Below are 18,738 nucleotides of genomic sequence, written 5' to 3' on the forward strand. Positions count from 1 at the left end.
TGTTTTTGATAAACAGTAGTTTTACCTATGACTCCAGGCTATATGCTCTCTGTAGGAAGAGATCTCAGAGTAACTAGTCCTTTTGGGAACCCACCTTGTCTTCCTGGCCTCCTCAAAGGCTACAGCACTGGTTCTCTTTTCTGGACTAGCTAACCCCCTGGCTGTGCTGGATCTCCAGGCCAGCAACCACCCAACGTGTTGGCTGTGCCCAGAGAATCCTGCCCACACAGCTCTGCGGTTCCTCATCCTGTAGTCCGTCATCATCTGGCCTCTCAGCATCTTGAGAATGGCATTCATCCTGCTCCAGAACTTTGGGGCAGAAGGAATGGCTCCTGGACTGAATCCACTGTAAAAGCTGCCCCGCTGGAGGCAAGCATTTTTTCCAGTTGCCTTTTTTCTGTTTCCCTTTAAAAGATAGTAATAATAAAATTCTCTTATTACATAACTATGGGATAAGGGATCAAACAGTGCTTAAAATGCAAAAAGTGCCCTACATTCAAACCGCTGTTGCCCAAAAGAAACACCCTTTGCAAGACTTAAGTAAACCCTTTAACTCTTTCTTGCCTCTGATGTATGAAAATTACAAAAAGCAGCATGCTTTTATCTGTTATTTCCTAGTGACACTGTGTGAGACGTCAAATACACCAGGAAACCTCAACTCCTGGGAATTTGGCCTAATTCCAGAAGCAAATCAACCCAAGAATTTTATAAACACTAATCTGATTTTCATTTTCTTATCAGCCACGAATTATAGATTTACATTGTACAACATAACTAAGCAAAATATGGGCTCCCCAAATCTATTCTACGAACTGGGCCAGATAAATCAATTCTATTTGTCAGTTAAATTTAAACGATTTATTTTAATTAACTCCATTTTGACGTATCATTTCTAGAATACCTATATAAATCTGGCATTCATGGAAATGGCATCCTTTTCAGCTAGCAAAATATCACAAGCTTCAGAGTCAGCCGGATCTGCCTTTTGTCGTATTAACAAGTATTTATGAATCATACAATGCTGCAGATACTAAGGCATGACTCTGGGGATTAAATCCTAGTTCCTGTTTCCCAGGAGAAGTGAGAGGAGCTGGGGGTAGGCAGACTTGGAGAGCCTGACCTGAAGAGAGGTGGGTCATGTCCAGATATTAGCACCTAAAGAATGCAGAGCCCACAAATTAACTGGGGCAAGTATTCCAGACAACCTACCTAAACAGGAATGTGAGTTTATTTTTTTGTCTGTAATTTTTTAAAAAATTCTAGAACTCCCATATACTAATTCACCCTGAACAATGAAACTTCTTTAAATCTGTGGTTTCATTTTTAAACCAGGAATAACTATATAGGAAATGTGTAAAATGTCTGGTCTGGTAGCAAAGAGTAGTTGTTTTTAAAAAAAGGCACCTATTATTGTTATTGTTATTATCCCCATTGTCTCCATGATAGTAAGCTTTTTCTATATGTGATTTAGGTTTTCAAATATCTCATGAAAATTGCCAAGGTATATTTAGATGCATGCAGTAGATCCGAGCACATTTAATGACAGACTGTGTCTAAGGTAGCTCTGCTATGGTTTTTGTCTTTTAGAAAAATGCTGTTCAGAATCAATGCATCACAGAAATTAAAAGCCCAGCTTAAGGTATTACTGAGTCATAGTCCATTGCCTGAGGAGAGCAGAACCATCCATCCCCCACAGGCAGGTCTACACTTGATACCGATGGGTCTTCCTAAATCTTTATGTGATCTAAGTTTTGTTATAGTTGAAATGGTTAATTAGAAGAGGTAGGGGAGTCTGAAATGTCACAGCAAGTTCCTCTTGGCCCACTGTCAAGTTTCATGAATTCTTGGGCTGAACCCATTTGGATTAAGCAGTGACCCAATCCAAACAAATTGCTTCTGGGCCTCTTATCTCCTATTACCTGTTTATGTCCCAATACATCTGCATTGCGTGGCTCAGTGAGATCCATTAAGTCCTTGGGCAGTGTTTACGGCTAATTTTTTTTTTTTTATTTCTTTGAGGCTCAGATTTATCACAATAAATTGATAGAAAACTATTGTGCAGACAGTGAGTAAAACATTTTTTAAAAGAAAGAAAAGGAAAGAAGTATAAGATATGCAATTTCAGTCTGGGAATTCTCAGAGTAACTCTGTGGGTGAAAGACAATCATTTCTTGTAGGTTTTAGGTAAAGATATAATTTACCTTTATTTGCAGACACAAAATTCTAAGAAAATATTACTTGCTGTCAATTCCTCTGGCTTTAAAAAATATTTATGAGATTGAAATAGTTAGTTGGAGGCAGACATTTCATTTCAATGTCAAAGGTCAGGCACACTGGCTAACACCCCAGATAATATTGATGTACTTTCAAAATTTAAAATAATGTTTGCACCATTTATTTATTCATTCATATATAGAGCACCCATCCTGAAGTATCTGGGACACTGAACAAGGTTTACATAAATCTGACTGTTTTTTCCTCTGGGCCATTTGGCTCAGTCTGGTAGACCATAAATATTCAATAATACTTTACAATGACAAAGCATCTTTTATGCAAACATTTCTTAAGCACATTATTCACCAATATTGCAATCTCCTTTTTAACCTACTGGTAAAGTCACAGCAACTAATTGACTTTCTTCAAGGTCCCACCACAAATTTATTTTGTAGATTAGAGTCCAGGTGTCCTGATCCCAGCTATAACTAACGAGAGAAAAAACAAACTAACACATCTTTTAGGTGCTTAAGCTGACGACCTACACTAAATATTTCTAAATTGAATCTTTTAGGCAGAACATCCTCCTTAAAGATGTTAAATGTTGTGATGCATCCAACTGAATTTTATAACTTTTGTTCCAATTTGCCCAAGGCCAGTTACCATTTTCAGAGCCCCAAGAATGACCTATTTTAATTGAATCCTGTTGCAAACACTTAAACTTTCACTCTTTAATAAAATCAGGTTTCTAAATAGAAATTAAAGTTGGAGCAGAAAAATAAAACTTTTCACAGAAAGATCCATTTGAAGTAATAACATAGCTGTACCAAAATAATCAAGCAAAGTGAAAAGCTGGGAATTACTGTAAGATCTGGGCAAGTCTCAAACAGTTCAGGTTACTCAAGCAAAAGGAAATATTTTAAATTCTTTATTTCTTCTCTTCTCCCAAGTCTAAAGCAATACAGGTTAAATATAGAAAAATATATATGTTCATGTATAACTGAAAAATTGTGCTCTACACTGGAATTTGACACAATATTGTAAAATGATTATAAATCAATTAAAAATATTATATTGTTCAAAAAAATAAAATAAATGATTGACATACAAAAAAATTAATAAAATACCAAAAATTTGGAAGATTTATAAATTACTCACAACTGTGACCACCATAAGAACATACTTTGCAAACCCCCAATCTCAGGGAGTGTAATTGACTGAGGGCCCCAGCTGCTGAGCCCTGAATTCCATTGCGTGTGCAGGATTTGGCTGTGAGGCACACTTCGCCAGGCTGATCCCAGTCACTAATGAATGTGGCAAGGATAGTGTTACAAGCCTGGACCAGGAAGATGTAGGACTCTTCTGACAGGTGACTTTGGATCAAGGACTCCCCAGAGACCTTTGTGAACATTCTTTGAGCCACACTTAAGTCTAAATGCTTCACTCTAACTTCCCTTCTTCCTTCCCTCACTCCTTTACTCATCAGATCTGCATCCCAGCCTCTCCCAGCTCCCACTTCAGTTTCTCTCTTGGGCATTTCCCCCTAATAAATTTCTTACATATTTAATCGCATCCTGGCATCTGCTTCTTGGAGGACCCAGACTAACACATCACCTGATTGCAATGATGATGGTGATGGTGATAACAGTAATGGTGATGATGGTGATGGTGATGGTTGTGGTGGTGATGCTGGTGATGATGATGGTGGTAGTCAAGACAGTAGTGAAGATAACGACGATAAGGACTAACATTTACTGAGTTGTTTTAAAAAATATCAGGCCCTGTGCTAAGAGATTGCCTAAATTACTTCATGTACTACTCCCAATAACCTCCAAAATATAGATATTGCTCACCTGAGGGAAGTAAGTCTTTAAAAGGTTAAGTAACAAAAACAAGACCACATGACATGTGAAAGTCAAATTTGAACTCTTGTTTTTCCTAAGCCAGTGAAGTGTAGAAGCACTGGTGCCAGTGACTCCTACATTATATCACTTCTCTGTATTAATATTTCACAGCACAATTTTTCTGGATAGTTATTACATAGTTATAATTATACACAAAATAATAAATGTAGTAAGTTAAGACTTTTGTAAGAAATTGTATTCTTACTTGAACTTTCTGAAAACTAATCAGCTTTTTCTAAAGAAAACAATTGGTATAATAAAATGCACTTAAAAGGATTTATATCCCATAAGTGTCTTTCTAAGAAAAGATACCAGCTTGGAAATTGTAGCAGCTTGCTAATTCCAGAACAGAACTTTCCAATGGCAGCACAAGCCACTTAGAGTACTCTGAGGTTCCTCTGACTCATAAACTAATTGACTCTCTTCAAGGTCCCCCAGGAATCACTGGGTCAGTCTTCAGTCTTGGCAGATTTCTGCTAATGTCTTAAAACAACTCCCTGAATAGAGAGTATTCTGGAGTTTCCATGTAAAAGAATGATTGTAGTTGCTACAAATGGTTTCTACTGTAAGCCAGTTGGCAGTATAAAGGTGTCTTCTGTCAGCAACCTCCCAAAAGAGTCTTCTTACATAAATATGCATCCTAATAAGAAAAGCACACCTGCCTTGCAAAAAGAACTTTAAGACAAGTTATCAAGACATCACTCCCAAATAGGTTGTCCCTTCCAAAGACCCTCCAGCATGAAAGGAAAGTTACTGTTGCCCCTCACTGACTCGTCAGCTTGTCTCATCATTAAAATTCTGCTTCTACTGGAATCTGGATGGGGTCTGAGCAATAATTGTGATGCAACATATATGACAAGTGCCTCAATCTTGTAAAAACTGGAAAGACCCACTTTCTAACTTTCTCTAAACCAGCACGAACCTTTAGCTCTGACTCTTAAATAGGCAAGAAACTGAATCCCTAAATATTTTCTTAGCCTCTCAAAATCTACCACTTCCACAACCCCTTCCCTGAATGTTACAACTCAGAATATTAACCATACTCCTCAACCTTGAAACCACGTGTTGTTGGCATCACTCGGCTGGCTCTGAGTTCCATGTTGCCTTTTGTTGCTTTCTTTCTTGTGGACCTTATCCTATCATGTTCCCCCTCTGTCACTCATGATATTGACCATGTCGATCATCCTCCAGCCTCTACAAAATAAGGAACGTTCATCGATGTTTTAAAAACCATGTTCCCTGGAGAGGAGTCAGGAGTTGGCACGCGAGAAAGCAGCAGTAATGAGGGGAACACTGGGTGGATGGACACAGGTTCTCCCCACCCTTCCCTTCAACCAGAGAAACTCCATCTGTATCTGTTTTATTAAAGCTCTGAGTTAGAGTTTCTTTGAAAACCGAGTTCTGCTGCACTTAAAAATGTTTTAAAGCCACTGGACTAGAAGATTCCTAGTTTGTTCTGGTCATTCTCATATTCAGGAAGAATGTCAGTTCCTTGTGGGCTCTTCGGAGTCTTTTGAATTCTTTGACAGCACTTAATCCTGACTTTGCCACTTCGTCCTTTTTTGTCTCCGTCTACAGCCCTATTTCAAGCATTCTATCTTTTATCACCTGAACCATCAGCTCTACATTGCTAACTATTGGGAAATCTAACCCAAAATGGAGATATGCATCTCCAGTCACTTCCCGGCGTTTCCATTTAAATACCCTAAATGATTCTCAAACCCAAACTGAACCAATTATATTTCTACCAAACAAACTCCAAACCTGCTCCCTCTCCTGTGTATTTTATTTCTATTCATAGCAACAGCAGCCAAAAACTTACGTAAACTATTATCACAAGTCCCCTTTGTCTTCCTCCTATTTCCTTCCCGTCCTACACTGTATTCATGAACATATCCTTTAGGGTCTCCCTCCATGATGTCTCTTTCTGCTTTTTTCTCCTTTCTGTCCCTGCCACCCAAATTCAGGCCTTCGTCATCATCTGCCTCATCGACTGCAATAGACTAGCAAGCTGTCCCTTTGCTTCCCCACCTCGTTCCTTCAGGGCATCCTCCGCACTGCTGTCAAAACTCTCCTAATATGCAGACTTGATCATATACTCCCTGTGCTGCAGAATATATTATGGCTACCAAGAACCTACCACTCATGATCCCAGTACCAACTCCTTAACCTGGTTCCTTATCTGCATCACGACATGGACCTATCCTACCTCCCTAGCTTCAGGTCCTGCCATTCACCCTCTCATCGGAAATCATAGCCTGTAGCATGCTTTCTCAAAGCATGGGCCAAATTAAGCACAATCATACAGAGCACTTAAAAAAATAAATGTAAATTCCTGGGTCCCATCTGTAAATATCATTATTACCTAACCTGGTATGAGACCCCAGAAATCTATATTTTTAACAAGAACTCCAGGTGATTCGAATAGATTCTAAAGTATGAGAATTCAAAATCATTTACCTACTTTACTAGAGGTGACTATAATATTACCCAAACATAACATAAGCATTCATACTTGTGTGCCTTGATTCAAAAGGTTTTCTCTGCTAATATGCCCCTCCTTGTGTCTTTCCCAGGAAAACAAAACAAACTTTCCCTTAAAAGCCTGATTTAGATGCCCATACAATCCTCCCCAACTTTATTCTTGTATCTCCCCACCTCCCTCCTTTGTTCCAAAACTATTTTGTTTGTTCTACGGTTAGAGTTGTCACATCATATCGCAGCCATGCGTCTGCCCCTCTCCCTCACTAGAATGCTGGATTAAAATGATGGTTTCATTTACCTTTTATACCTCCAGACTCTAGTACCCACAGTAAATAAATATCCAATTGGGATGAACTACATAGTACTAATTCAAGTAAATATCCATTCAATTTAATTACTAATTCATGCCAGGGAACCCAGGCCTCCAAGTACAACCTGGAGATAGGCCTTTTCTGAATCTTCCTCCATAATTTCTCTCCAACCAGGAGAAAAACCACCCTCAAACAGCAAGCCAGCTAAACTATAGTTTTAGTATAGTTGTATCCAGTCTCTCTCTGAGCCACAGAGAGTTCACTGGGGTGACCCTGGAGAATGTCTGTATAGTTTCTATGCTGAGAACTCCCCTGTTCTCCTTTCATCAGATCAGCCGGGCAACCAGAAGGTATGGCTTGCCTACTTTGCCAATTTCTTGGTGCTACGAGGAACCAGAGGACACACTAGAGTCCTCGTCGCCTCCATCCCCACATCTTACTCTTCACACAAACACAATAAGCAGTGGCCAAAGCCACTCTGCAGTACTCCACCCTGTGAAAGAGCCTTGGTCTCCCACGCGCTGGAGCAGAGTGGCTGATGGGCATCCCTAACCTGAGCCTGCCAGCTCGACCTGGATAATAATTCATAGGATCTATGAAGGCATGGGCCACCAAGAGGAAATACTGCTCTTTCAAAGATCACCCAGTGTGCGCCTGTATGATGGACTACAGTGACTCCAAAGGAAGAGTATTGTCTTTAGAGTAAATAATGCATTTTTTCCCCAAGTCTCAGGGCCTGTATTTAAATGATTATTCATGGGTGTTGTGGGAGACTTTAAGCCTTAGCTTGGCAATTCCCAATATAAAAATGGGTAATGTTTCAAAAACCATGTTTACGAGTCACCTGCCCAGACACTCACCATTGCCTCTTATATTATTCCCAGGCCAACCCCCAAAAATCTATTTATCTCATTACACACCTGAAGGGCATTCAGCGACACCAACCCCTATTTACAGGATTGTTCCTTTGAGAGCATGTCCTCTAAATTCCCAGTCAGGTGACATGTAAATTCATTTCTCCCTGCATTCAGGGACGCATGAGGAAAGATGAAAGGATGAAAATGAGAGGAGACTGAGATCAGGTATTTCCAGAAATCAGAATCCTGTTCATCTTACACAAACATTCAAGAGTTGCCCTTCTCCACGTGGTTATTGCGCATTAGGGACAAAGAATTATAGCCTCCTCTTTCAAGAGAGAAATTTTCAGAATTCGAAGTAACTCCCACCCCTCTCCTCACTATCTAGTTGAAACATAAACATGGTAATAAGAGGATTTGACATTGAATCTGAAACAGCCCAACTTCTTGTCTGTATTTTCCGTGTTTCCCCTAACTCCATTCAGTACATATTTAGGATACAAATGATTAGTATACATTTTAAATAGGCTTTAAACGGGTGCATCATAGGAAATACTTTTCTAATTTGAATCAACTTAAAACCAAATGAATTTACAGTTTCAAAATATAAAATAGGCTCTTTTAGTTTAAAAAAAAAAAGAAGAAAATCTAGCTTGTTTTTTTTTTTTCTATTATTAAAATGTAAAGGATTTTTTAAAATCTCATTTATTTTGTCAATTGATTCTGCTTAACACTCTTCAGCCCGGTCCACTCTCAATTATCCATGCTAAGGAAGGGGGATCAGTGGCCTGGATAATCTAAAACAGCAGCCAATTTTAAAAGCCCTTGTATCTGGCCCGGGCATACTTTACAATCAAACTCTGATTACTCACACTAATGAAAGGAAGGGCAGGCACCTTGAGAAAGATCCAAGGCCAAAACAGAAATGCTCAGCCTGTTTAGGGCACCTCAAGGCAGAGGCCCGCACAGCATAGTAGAAGGAAAACAAGGGGGCCCCAGCTGCTCCCGGGCCATCCCAAATACCAACACTTAGCCGCAATAGTCATATCAATACCTCTCATAACGTTAGACGTCTTTAAAAGCATGGAGTTACATCTAAATGTCCCCAGGTCAAAGGACATATTGTCCATGTTGTTCCAAATAGTTGATATCAAAATAAATTGTTCATATATACTAAAAACTTCTTTGGGGGGTTTCCTTTGCCACTCCTCACTCCCAGCCCCTTACTGTCTCTCCCCAGTTCATAAAGCACACTCAGAACAGTAGCATGAAGGATGAAGATGAAAGAGGCAGTGGAGTGTGCTGCAGGAAAAAAAGATGCAGCCTGGAAGTTAGGAAGCCTGGATCTTTGTCCTCTGCTGGTCTGCGCTCATGCCAAAAGTCAGGTATGCACTCAAGCAGAGGGAACAGTGCGTGCAACGGTACATGAAGGTCATGGCACATTTAGAGAATGACCTGTGTTTCATTTTTGGTCAAAGAATAAGACACAAATGAAGAAGAAACAAGAGATGAAACTGGGCATGTAAAATTACAAAGGTAAAATTACAAATTTTTTTTATGCCATGCAATAAGTTTTGAAATTATTCTGTAGAAAGACAATTTTTAAAAAGTTTAAATAATTGTTCAAATTTATTGAACACATACAGAAAATCTGATGTTCCTAAACACATTTAATATTTACGACAACCCCAAGAGAGGCACCTTTACTGTTCCCAGTTTACAAACGAGACAATGAGGCATGCGAAGCTTAGATGCCCCCCGAAGGGCACACAGCTGGTAAGTGGTGGAGTCAGGGTTCAAACCTAGTCTGTCTGATTTCAACGCTCATGCTGTCTCTCAAGAAATAAAACGAAGTGGTCAGAATTCTAAAAGACCATGCTAGAAGCAAAGTACAGGGGAGACTGGATGAGAGTGAAGGGAGGGAAGGGGAGTTTAAGACGACAAGAGACGGCGAGTCCCCAAGCCAGGGAAGGGGAGTAGTAACAGAGGAAAAAGGTGCGACCAAGAGGTTTAGCAGAGACAGAATGAGAAGTAATCGGTTAGCTAAAGGAGAGAGTAAGAGGAAGGGGCGAGCATGAGCTCCGTATTTCTGTCTTGGGTACTGTGTGACGACCTGATAATTTTTAAAGACTCCCTTAAGCTTGTGCTTCAGTGAACTTACCTGGAAAGCAACTCCTACCAGATGGGCAGGCCCAGGAAGGAACAGTACAAGTAACGCCTCTTTTTTTTTTTTTTCAGTACAACACTGGCACATACTCATCCAAGTAAATATATGTCCTACCTTAACTGATGAATTTGGCGGTGACAAATTAATTTATGTATGGAAGTGCAGGACAGTACATAGCACCCTGCTCCAAACAAATGATTGAGATGCAGCAAATTTTCTTTTGTCTTTCAAAGTTGAATATATTGACTCACGTTTAGCTTTCTATGTAACATCCATGTGTACAGAAATAGAAAAGGGAGAAAGGGCACCAGAAAATGAAATAAGAGACAGACGTGTTACAGTTTATGAGGATATTTGCGTCTTACAGAAACCAAAACCTTTTCCAGAACGTTCCTATTAGGGTGAACAACAGTGTGTGATACCATGAAAGTCTGTGAATGTATAGAAAAAGACAGAGGTGCATACTCAAAATCTGAAAATATCTCCCTGGTTGATTTTTTTTTTTTTGCTTGTTTTTATCTTTTAAATGTTCTACAGTTATTCTGTAGTACTGTCGTAGTACAAATAAAGCTTTTTTTCCTAAAAATATGTGATAGGCATCTATTCTGCATCTAGAACTTTGCTGATAGAAAAGAATACACAGGCAGGCAGACTGTTATCAATAAATAACCCACATGTGCCAACTGCCATGGCAACAGGTAACCTTTCAGCACTGCCCATGAATCTGACTGAGGTACTGTGAAAGTTGGTACATGGAGAATCTGTGTGTCCAGAATAAAGGGAGGTAAGAAATGACGAAAAGTGTAAACAGCTTAGGGTAGCCGACCCCAGAGGCAGGCATCTCGACATACAGCCTTTCCTGGTCATAGCATCCTTCTTCCACTTTGACTGTCCTCACACGGTCTGAATATTTCACTCTCTTGTTTCATAGTCTGAAATTCTCGGCTCCATGTTATCTCATCCTCTTTCTAATAGGACGAGAAAATTTCCAGAAGCTGGATGTGTTAGTGATAATGAGGAGGATGAAAAGGGCAAGAAGAAGAGGAGGGAATTCATTTGTTAATTTTGAATAATACCACATGGTTTATAAAGCACTTTTGTTATATAAATATATGTTAATAAGGACTTCCAGTTCAGGATGGGGAATGGAGAGTACATAGTTATTTCCTCTCCCTCACAACCCCATTGAAATGACAGTACATTTTTTAAAGAAAGGATTCACAACAGAGCTGAAAACAAAACCAAACCAAAAAAAAAAAAAAAAAAAGCCCCCAAAGAATACCACAATGACTAAAGTATTTCTGGCAAATAGAAAGAAAATAGGACTGAATTGTCTGAGAAATTAAAGCAAAGAATTGCAGCATAAATTCACGCTCTGAAGACGGCTAGTAGGATTAAGAGGGGTTACCCTGGAGAATCTGCGGGTCACCACTGCAGAGAGTGGAGCAGCCTCAGAGCAATCATCAGTAATTAATTAAAGGATTATCTGGTGTACTGCTGGCCTAGTTGGTTCCCGTCCGCCAGAAGCAGAGCTGTTGGTGCTGCCTTCACTCCATGTGGAAGTCCCAAGAAATGCTTAACAAAAGTGAGAGAGCTGACAGGAAAGGATTCCTCTCAAGGGTACAGAGACAATCAAGAAAAGTCGAACAAGCTCTAGAACAAAACACAGACTTAAAGGGGAGTGGGGATGGGAAACAAAAGTCAAAAACAAACGGTCAGAGAAAGTCAAATACCGTATGGTCTCATTTACATGTGGTATCTAAGAGAATAGAAAAAGCCAGACTTACAGAAAAAGAATTTGTGCCTTCCAGAGATGGGAGGTGGGGGAAGGGGAATTGGATGAAGGTGGTCAGAAGGTACAACTTCCAGTTATTAGAGAAATAAATGCTGAGGATGTCACATACAACATGATGACTACAGTGAACAATGTTGTGTGCTATATTTGAAAGTTGCTAAGAGAGTAGATTCTAAAAATTTGCATCACAAGTAAAAAGCTTTTATTTTTTATCTTTTTTTTTAATATCTAAAGGAGATAATGGATGTTAATTAATCTTACTGTGGTAATCATTTGACAGTTCAAGTCATTACACTGCACATTAAATTCATACAGTGCTGTATATCAATTATATTTCAAACTGAAGAAAAAGAAAGACATAATAAAAACATTTTTTAAAAGCAAGCAAAAACACTTTTTAAAAAGTCCTCATTATCTGGCAATTGTTGAGGTTCCCCAAATCCTGGCTCCCTTCTCTCACACACATGGTCCTCTAGGAGAAGACGGACAGTCAACATGTCCCACCTGCTTACACAGAATCCTGCTGCTTACAGAGTCAGCGATGTTTCAGTTCATAGAACTACTTAACTTTCAAAGGAAGCCTAGCTCAGTTACTAATATCAACATATTCTTTCATTCAGAAACATAAATGTATATTCAAGGATCACCATCCTTTTGACAAAAACAAATAGCATGAAAGGTAAGAACCCAAATAAACAAATAACCCAAAGATTTCAAAGTGATACAAGAAAGGAAAAAAACTTAATTTTTTTTAAAAAACAAAACATGACTTCCTGGAAATTAAGCAATTAAAGAATTAAGAATGCATTCTTAAAACTTAAAAATAGGGGGAAGCTATAGCTCAGAGGTAGAGTGTATGCTTAGCATGCACGAGATCCTGGGTTCAATCCCCAGTACCTTCATTTTCAAAAGTCCAAACTAAAACTTTAAAATATGATTGCCATAATTAAATATTCAATAGTGGGGATGAAAAACAGAATGAACAAAACTAATGTCCAAATGAGTACTCTGGAAGAGAAAGTGGAGGAAATCAACACAGATTCAAATAAGCACAAAATGTAAAAAAAAAAAAAATCCTCCAATACTTATCCAACGAAATTTCAAAAAAAGAGATGAGCATTAGGAATTTTGCAGGTGAGAAATCTAAACCTTGAAGAAGTTAAGTGATTGACTCTCCAGCAGTTCACAGGTAGAATGTGATATATTCCAGATGTATCCCACTCGTAAGCCCAAAGCTGAAATTCAGTCAGTACGTGGAAGGGTGGCCCTAAGGCCTGACTATAGCTGGCGCCCATTCTGACTAGTTAATGTGGGTGCCATGCTAGTCAAATCAGTTAGTGAGAGCCCCTCTACTCCTAATGGTCAGTGAAGATGCTGATGCTAGTCTGTCCCATGCCAGGTGCTTATAACTGGCATCCACTCTCAATAGTCAATGCAGGTGCCAGTCTAGCCTAACCCATTGTGTACTGCCAGCATCTGACTGGTCAGTGTATCAGCCAATGAATATCTGAATATCATCCCTGCCAAAGCCCGCACTTGTTCGATGATGCCTACATAATTTCACAGGACAATCAAAATAGGGGACAACTATAGAGTTTTTGTGGAGCTCATATTTTTAACTGGGGAAAAGAAATGAGGGTAGTTTCTGTCATCTCAGCTTTTAAGCTATGAGAAATTTCATGGATACATGCCCACCTCTCTTCTTCCTTTTTCCTTACACATCAAGAACTAAATGACTATGCTTTTAAGTCTGTTCCCACTCCTTTCTTAGGTGGTCCTCACAAAGGGCAGACCTATCTGATGAGTCTCATTCTAGAAAATTACCAAGGGTAGCCAAGAGATCAAGTCTCAAACTGGGATGTTTACTCCAAGGGGTTTAGTAGAAACAAGGTACACAGCTAAAATCAATTGAATGGAGAAAGCAAACAGGAAGTAGTCTAGAGAAATACGGGGTCTGTGCTGACACCTACAGCAGGTGGATAAAATGTGCCTCTAGCTCAGGTTTGTATGGACCAGTTGAGTTTTTAAAAGGTAACAGGGAAGAAACAGCCTGAATAAAATCACTACAAACTGGGCCTAAAACCAATGAATTCAGCTGCCTTGTTTGTGTTCCCATTTGTGTACTACAAAAATAACCCCAAGTTCCTCAACTATAGGATTTCATCTTTGCCACACCAAGGCAAACAGATGGTCAAAGTTTGAGGCCAGCCCAATATCTACCAACATAAAAACGAAGTCAACGTTAAATCAAAGCATAAACATTACATTGATATACAGTGCAGTGTCAAGGGTTGATAATGGCAGTCATAAAACTGAGACTTTTGCTTCCTTAAGAACCACAAACTCAGATCCCAACAGGAGGTGTTAGCAGGTAGTTTAGACTTTGCTTAGGATTTGTGAGATTTTGCAGAGCATGTCTACCCCTTAAGAGCCTTCCCTGAAATCACTGGGAGTTATAAGCTCCTAAGAGCTGTAGAATCAGGTCCTAAATGTTATTTTTATAGTCCCTCTGTGGCCTACCAAGGATGTAAACAAAATACCACTGAGCTTCCTGCTGTTTTGTGCCTCATCTTCCCTCCAGCCAAAAGCACTGGCACAGTCGGCTCCACAAAGGGTTAAAAATCATGGGACTGTTTCTGTACTTGAAAATACTGCAGGAGACTGACTCCCTTCTGTACGAATGATGATTATCTGCATTTTCTTCCCTGTCTCTTCGACTAACAAATTCATTTTTACAGGGTTTACAATGTTCTTTACAACTCACCTGAAGCACATAATTTTCCCCCTGCTTATTTATTTATTTATTGTTTATTATTTATTTATTAGATTTATATTGTGCTTTCCTTCAAAAGGCTCAAGGCACCACACAGTCAACTCTGATATTAAAAAGATTACATTAAACTTGTCTTAAAAACCATAGCGAGAGGAGTGGCCAGCATGGAGGTGGAAGGGACTTGGACAAAGACAGGAAGAAGGAAAAGCTACGGATCTGGTGAAATATGCAAGTGAATAATCAGTATGTTCGGAGGCCCAGTGCCCCTGTCCTGCCCTTTCTGGCCAGTACCTTTGACGGAGTCAAAATACCTCCATTTCTGTGTGGGGGTGGGGCGTGGGCCTGGGAGGGATGGGGAAAGGGTGGAGTCTGCTATTTCTCTGGGCTCCTCCAGAGAGGGTGTCTGAAAACAAAGATACCTACACAGACAATGTGTTTTGAAAATCACTGGAAAAAGATACATAGTGATGTTTTATAATATATCACAGAGATAGATGGGTTTTTTTTAGAAATGCAATTCATGCTCAATCCTCAGTCCTGCTGAGTGTCAATGACTTCCAACAGCTCTGTAGACTTTCAAGGCCAGGGTAGCCCAAAAGTTCAGAGATTCTCAAAATCACAAAGCGACAGGGTGACCTCAGCTTTTAAGTCCCAGGCCATGTTGATTTAACAAAACCACGTGTTGACCTCCCGCACTTGTGATCCTTGCAGTGGTGGAAGGGGTAGTTGAACAGTAACTCTCCCAGCAGCTGCCGGTAGAACTGGCCAAGAATGAGCAAGAAGGGAGTAAATTCTAATTTGCAGTCCAAAGAAGAAGTGACCACTCCCAGTAAAAGGAGCACACGATCCTATCAGTACAGAGCGGGAGAGAATCCAGCCAGGAGAAAGAACAGCATCATCGCCCTCATCGTTACTATTACTATTACTATAATTAACAGCGTTGTTGTTGTTGTAATTGCTATTGAGTGGGTACTACGTGCCAAGCATGCTTGTGTGACAGTTGTATATGCTGACCTCTTTAATCCCCAGAACAAACCTACAGAGCACAATGACCATTTCATTAATTTTACAGATAAGGAAACTGAGGCTTAAAGAAGTTACTTGCCCAAAGTCACTCAGCTAGGAAGTGCCTGAGCTAGGATTCAAACCCAGCACAAAAGGATAGGTAAGAGCTCTTAGGTAGAAACCAAGCAAACATACAAAAAGCATCTGTGAGTTGACAAAAAGAAAAGGCACATTGAATTAATTTCCCCTCTGAAAGCTGTTGATAAAGAGTTAACAGCACAATAGCATATTAGGGACCACAAATGAAGATCTTAAAATGAGGCAGCAGCAAGCCCAGTGGAGACAGAAGAGACACAGCAACACTGAGACCCTGTGAAGAGAGGAGCTCAGAAGGGAAGTAATGTTGTCCCCAGGGTTTGAGCGAGCAGGATCTGCAAGGTGGTAACTGAAACCCACCGTGTTGTCTTGTATAACTGATTGCGCATTTGAGACAAGTTAACAGTGGGGTTCTATAGTGAGTCATTCTCAGTAATCTTTTTGTGACTTCCCCTACCTAAATATAAATACCATACATTGAGCAATTACTAAGCACCAAGCATCAAACATATATCATTTTATATAAACCTCACAGCAACATTATAAGGTAGATACCATAATTATCCCATCTTACAGATAAGCAGGCATAGAGAAATTTGAGAAACCTTCCTAGAGTCATACAGAGTTGGGAAAAGGTAGAGATGGACCCCAGATCCAGGAAGTCTGGCTCCAGAGCTCAATGTCCTAGTCTCCATGCTATGCTCCTTCTAGAATCTGATTCTGTGCACTCCATCCCAGGGCTCTACTACCCCTTCTCACTTCTGCCTACCCTCTCTTCTGAGAAGGAAACTAGCCAACATTGTGTCTCTTGTATTCACTCCTAGAGGGCCAGCCTCATCAAGTCACCCACCATGACCAACTGGAAATTATCTGGGAAAAGATGAAAGAAGATGCCAAAGAGAGACAAAGTGACATGGAACCCCTGCTAACCTGGACATTCCCAGACATGCTTTTGAAAGTGCCTTATATCCCAGAGCATATATGCGTCATAATGTACACAGTCCCCACTGAAGATGTCTTCTACATGGCAGCTGCTGCAATTATTATAGCAGAGCTCCTTGATTCTCATTTCTGGAGGTCTGGGAAATGGCACCTGAGGCTGGGGATCATAAGTAACATGGATTATGCCAGGATCAACCGGCACTCTGTCTAGAAAAATCTTCCCCATCTTCAAATGGCTGACTCCTCATCCTTAAAGTTTTAGATTAAATGACAATAAGTCACAGAGGCCGTCCTTGATCACCCAACCTCTTTCACAAAACCCTTTCCCAAAACAACCTGTTATCACTGTAGCACTTACCATAAGCGGTAATTACTTCATTTATTAACTTACTTGGTTTAGTGGATGTACTTGTTTGCTAGGGCCACCATAACAAATACCGCAAATGGGGTGGTTTCAACAACAAAACCATATTCTCTCTCAGTTCTAGAGGCTAGAAGTCAAAAATCGAGGTATCAGCAGGGCCATGTTCCCTCTGAGATGCCAGACAGAACCCTTCCTTGTCTCTCCTAGCTTCCAGTGGTGGCCATCGGGCCTTGGTGGCCTTTGGTTCACTGCTGTGCCCCTCGAATACCTGCCTCTGTTGTCACATGGCATTCTCCATATGTACTTCTGTCTGTGCCCAAAGTTCCCTCTTTTTATAAGGGCACCGGTCATATTGGATTGAGGCCCCACTCTACTCCAGTGTGACCTGATCTTCACTTAGCTAATGACGTCTTCAAACGGCTAGTTCTGGCCCTCAGAACTGTGAGAAAATAAATCTCTGTCTTTAAACCTCCCAGTTTATGGTCATTTGCTACAGCAGCCCAAGGAAAATGCTACAAGACACTCTCTTCACTTTGTTTAACTCCGGGTTAAACGCATTTATTTGACCAAATAAGTATTTTCCACATTTATTTTGACCAAATAAATATTCTCCCATGATAGCTATTAACAATCTGGGGTAGAAAAAGATAGATAGACAGACAGACAGACAGACAGACAGACAGACAGATGTGAAATGCTAATCTAATCTTCCCATTTTACATGGGAAGACACGAAGGCTCGGGGAGGATGGCAGAGCCACACACTCATTCATGGTGGGATGGAGAACTCAGAGGCCCAGCTCCCTTCTAAGTGCTTTTTCAGGGGCTCCCCTTTACTTCCCAGCTGCCCAGGAAATGGGGGTGCATTGTGGTCACCAGAAAAAGAACAGGGCTCAACTGAGGAGCCACCTTCAAGATGTCCCTTGGGCCCTCTGAAGGTATTTATGCAATCTTTTCTAGCCAATGGGAGAAACTGTTATCTTTTTTAGGGGGGTCACGGCAAATGTGTTCAAGAAACCAGTGATGAAAACAGCTGGTCCAGGGTACACCAATGTCTCAGATAAGCTGGAATTAACCAAAAATACAGCTGTAGCTGGGTCTTCAGCCCTCACCACCCCGACCTTTGTGCCTAAGGAGAGGGACATGGGAGCTCAAGCCTCTCCTTTGAAAAAAGCAACAGCTTCATTTATGCAGTTACAGGCACTCCGATCCTTGGGCTTCTCTTCTTTTTGCCTCCTGGGCCCCACCCTCTTCCCCAGGCGTACAAAGCCCCCAGAAGTAACCCATCCTAGCCTTACCTTCCACTTGATAAGCTGAGGTGGCTGCCCCCCAACCAAATCCCGCAGGGAAAGCCATGCTTTCAGAAGACAGCCGACTGGAACACAGACAACGGAGCTGTACAATTTATCAGAGTTGCCCAGCAGTTGCTCAAACAGGAAGTGAACTTTCATACCACCTGAAGTCTCGGAAAGCAAACGAGTATACAAACAAGGGAGCCTGGTTAAAGGATCCTGCCAGACTGGCTACAGCCTTGATACGAAGACACTTTGTGCAGGGTGAGAATTTGCACTTTCTCCCCCGGGCACTCTCTGATTCTTAACAGAGCTGGATCAGCCCGGGTGCTGACCAAGTCCTGCTTTGGCAGGACACCCATTTATCTAATCTTTTCCCTTTTAACGAAATGCATGGACATTGTTTTTAAAAGTTACATAATCCTGCTAGAACTTTCACTTGGCTGATTCCTCCCAATTCCTCATCCAAGGTGGAGGGTATAGTTCAAGTGGTAAAGCGCATGCTTAGCGTGCATGAGGTCCTGGGTTCAATCCC

General features: G+C 40.6%; 1 protein-coding gene across 2 annotated transcripts in view; it reads right to left on the reverse strand.

Annotated features, from left to right (window-relative positions):
• LOC105098359 (cytosolic beta-glucosidase) overlaps window positions 1-18,440 on the reverse strand; it is a 102,067-nt gene extending 83,627 nt beyond the window's left edge. The window contains exon 1 of one of the 2 annotated variants that reach the window (XR_004131717.2): window positions 18,210-18,440. Coding sequence is in view for 1 of the 2 variants with exons in the window: in XM_010991046.3 (XP_010989348.1) it covers window positions 18,210-18,267 (58 nt within the window). In the remaining variant the exon portion in view is untranslated. The remainder of the gene's footprint in view (window positions 1-18,209) is intronic. The other variant, XM_010991046.3, reaches the window with a different exon arrangement.
• Window positions 18,441-18,738: the final 298 nt, after the last annotated feature.

Source organism: Camelus dromedarius, chromosome 1, assembly GCF_036321535.1.
Source record: "Camelus dromedarius isolate mCamDro1 chromosome 1, mCamDro1.pat, whole genome shotgun sequence".
Lineage (NCBI taxonomy): Eukaryota > Metazoa > Chordata > Mammalia > Artiodactyla > Camelidae > Camelus > Camelus dromedarius.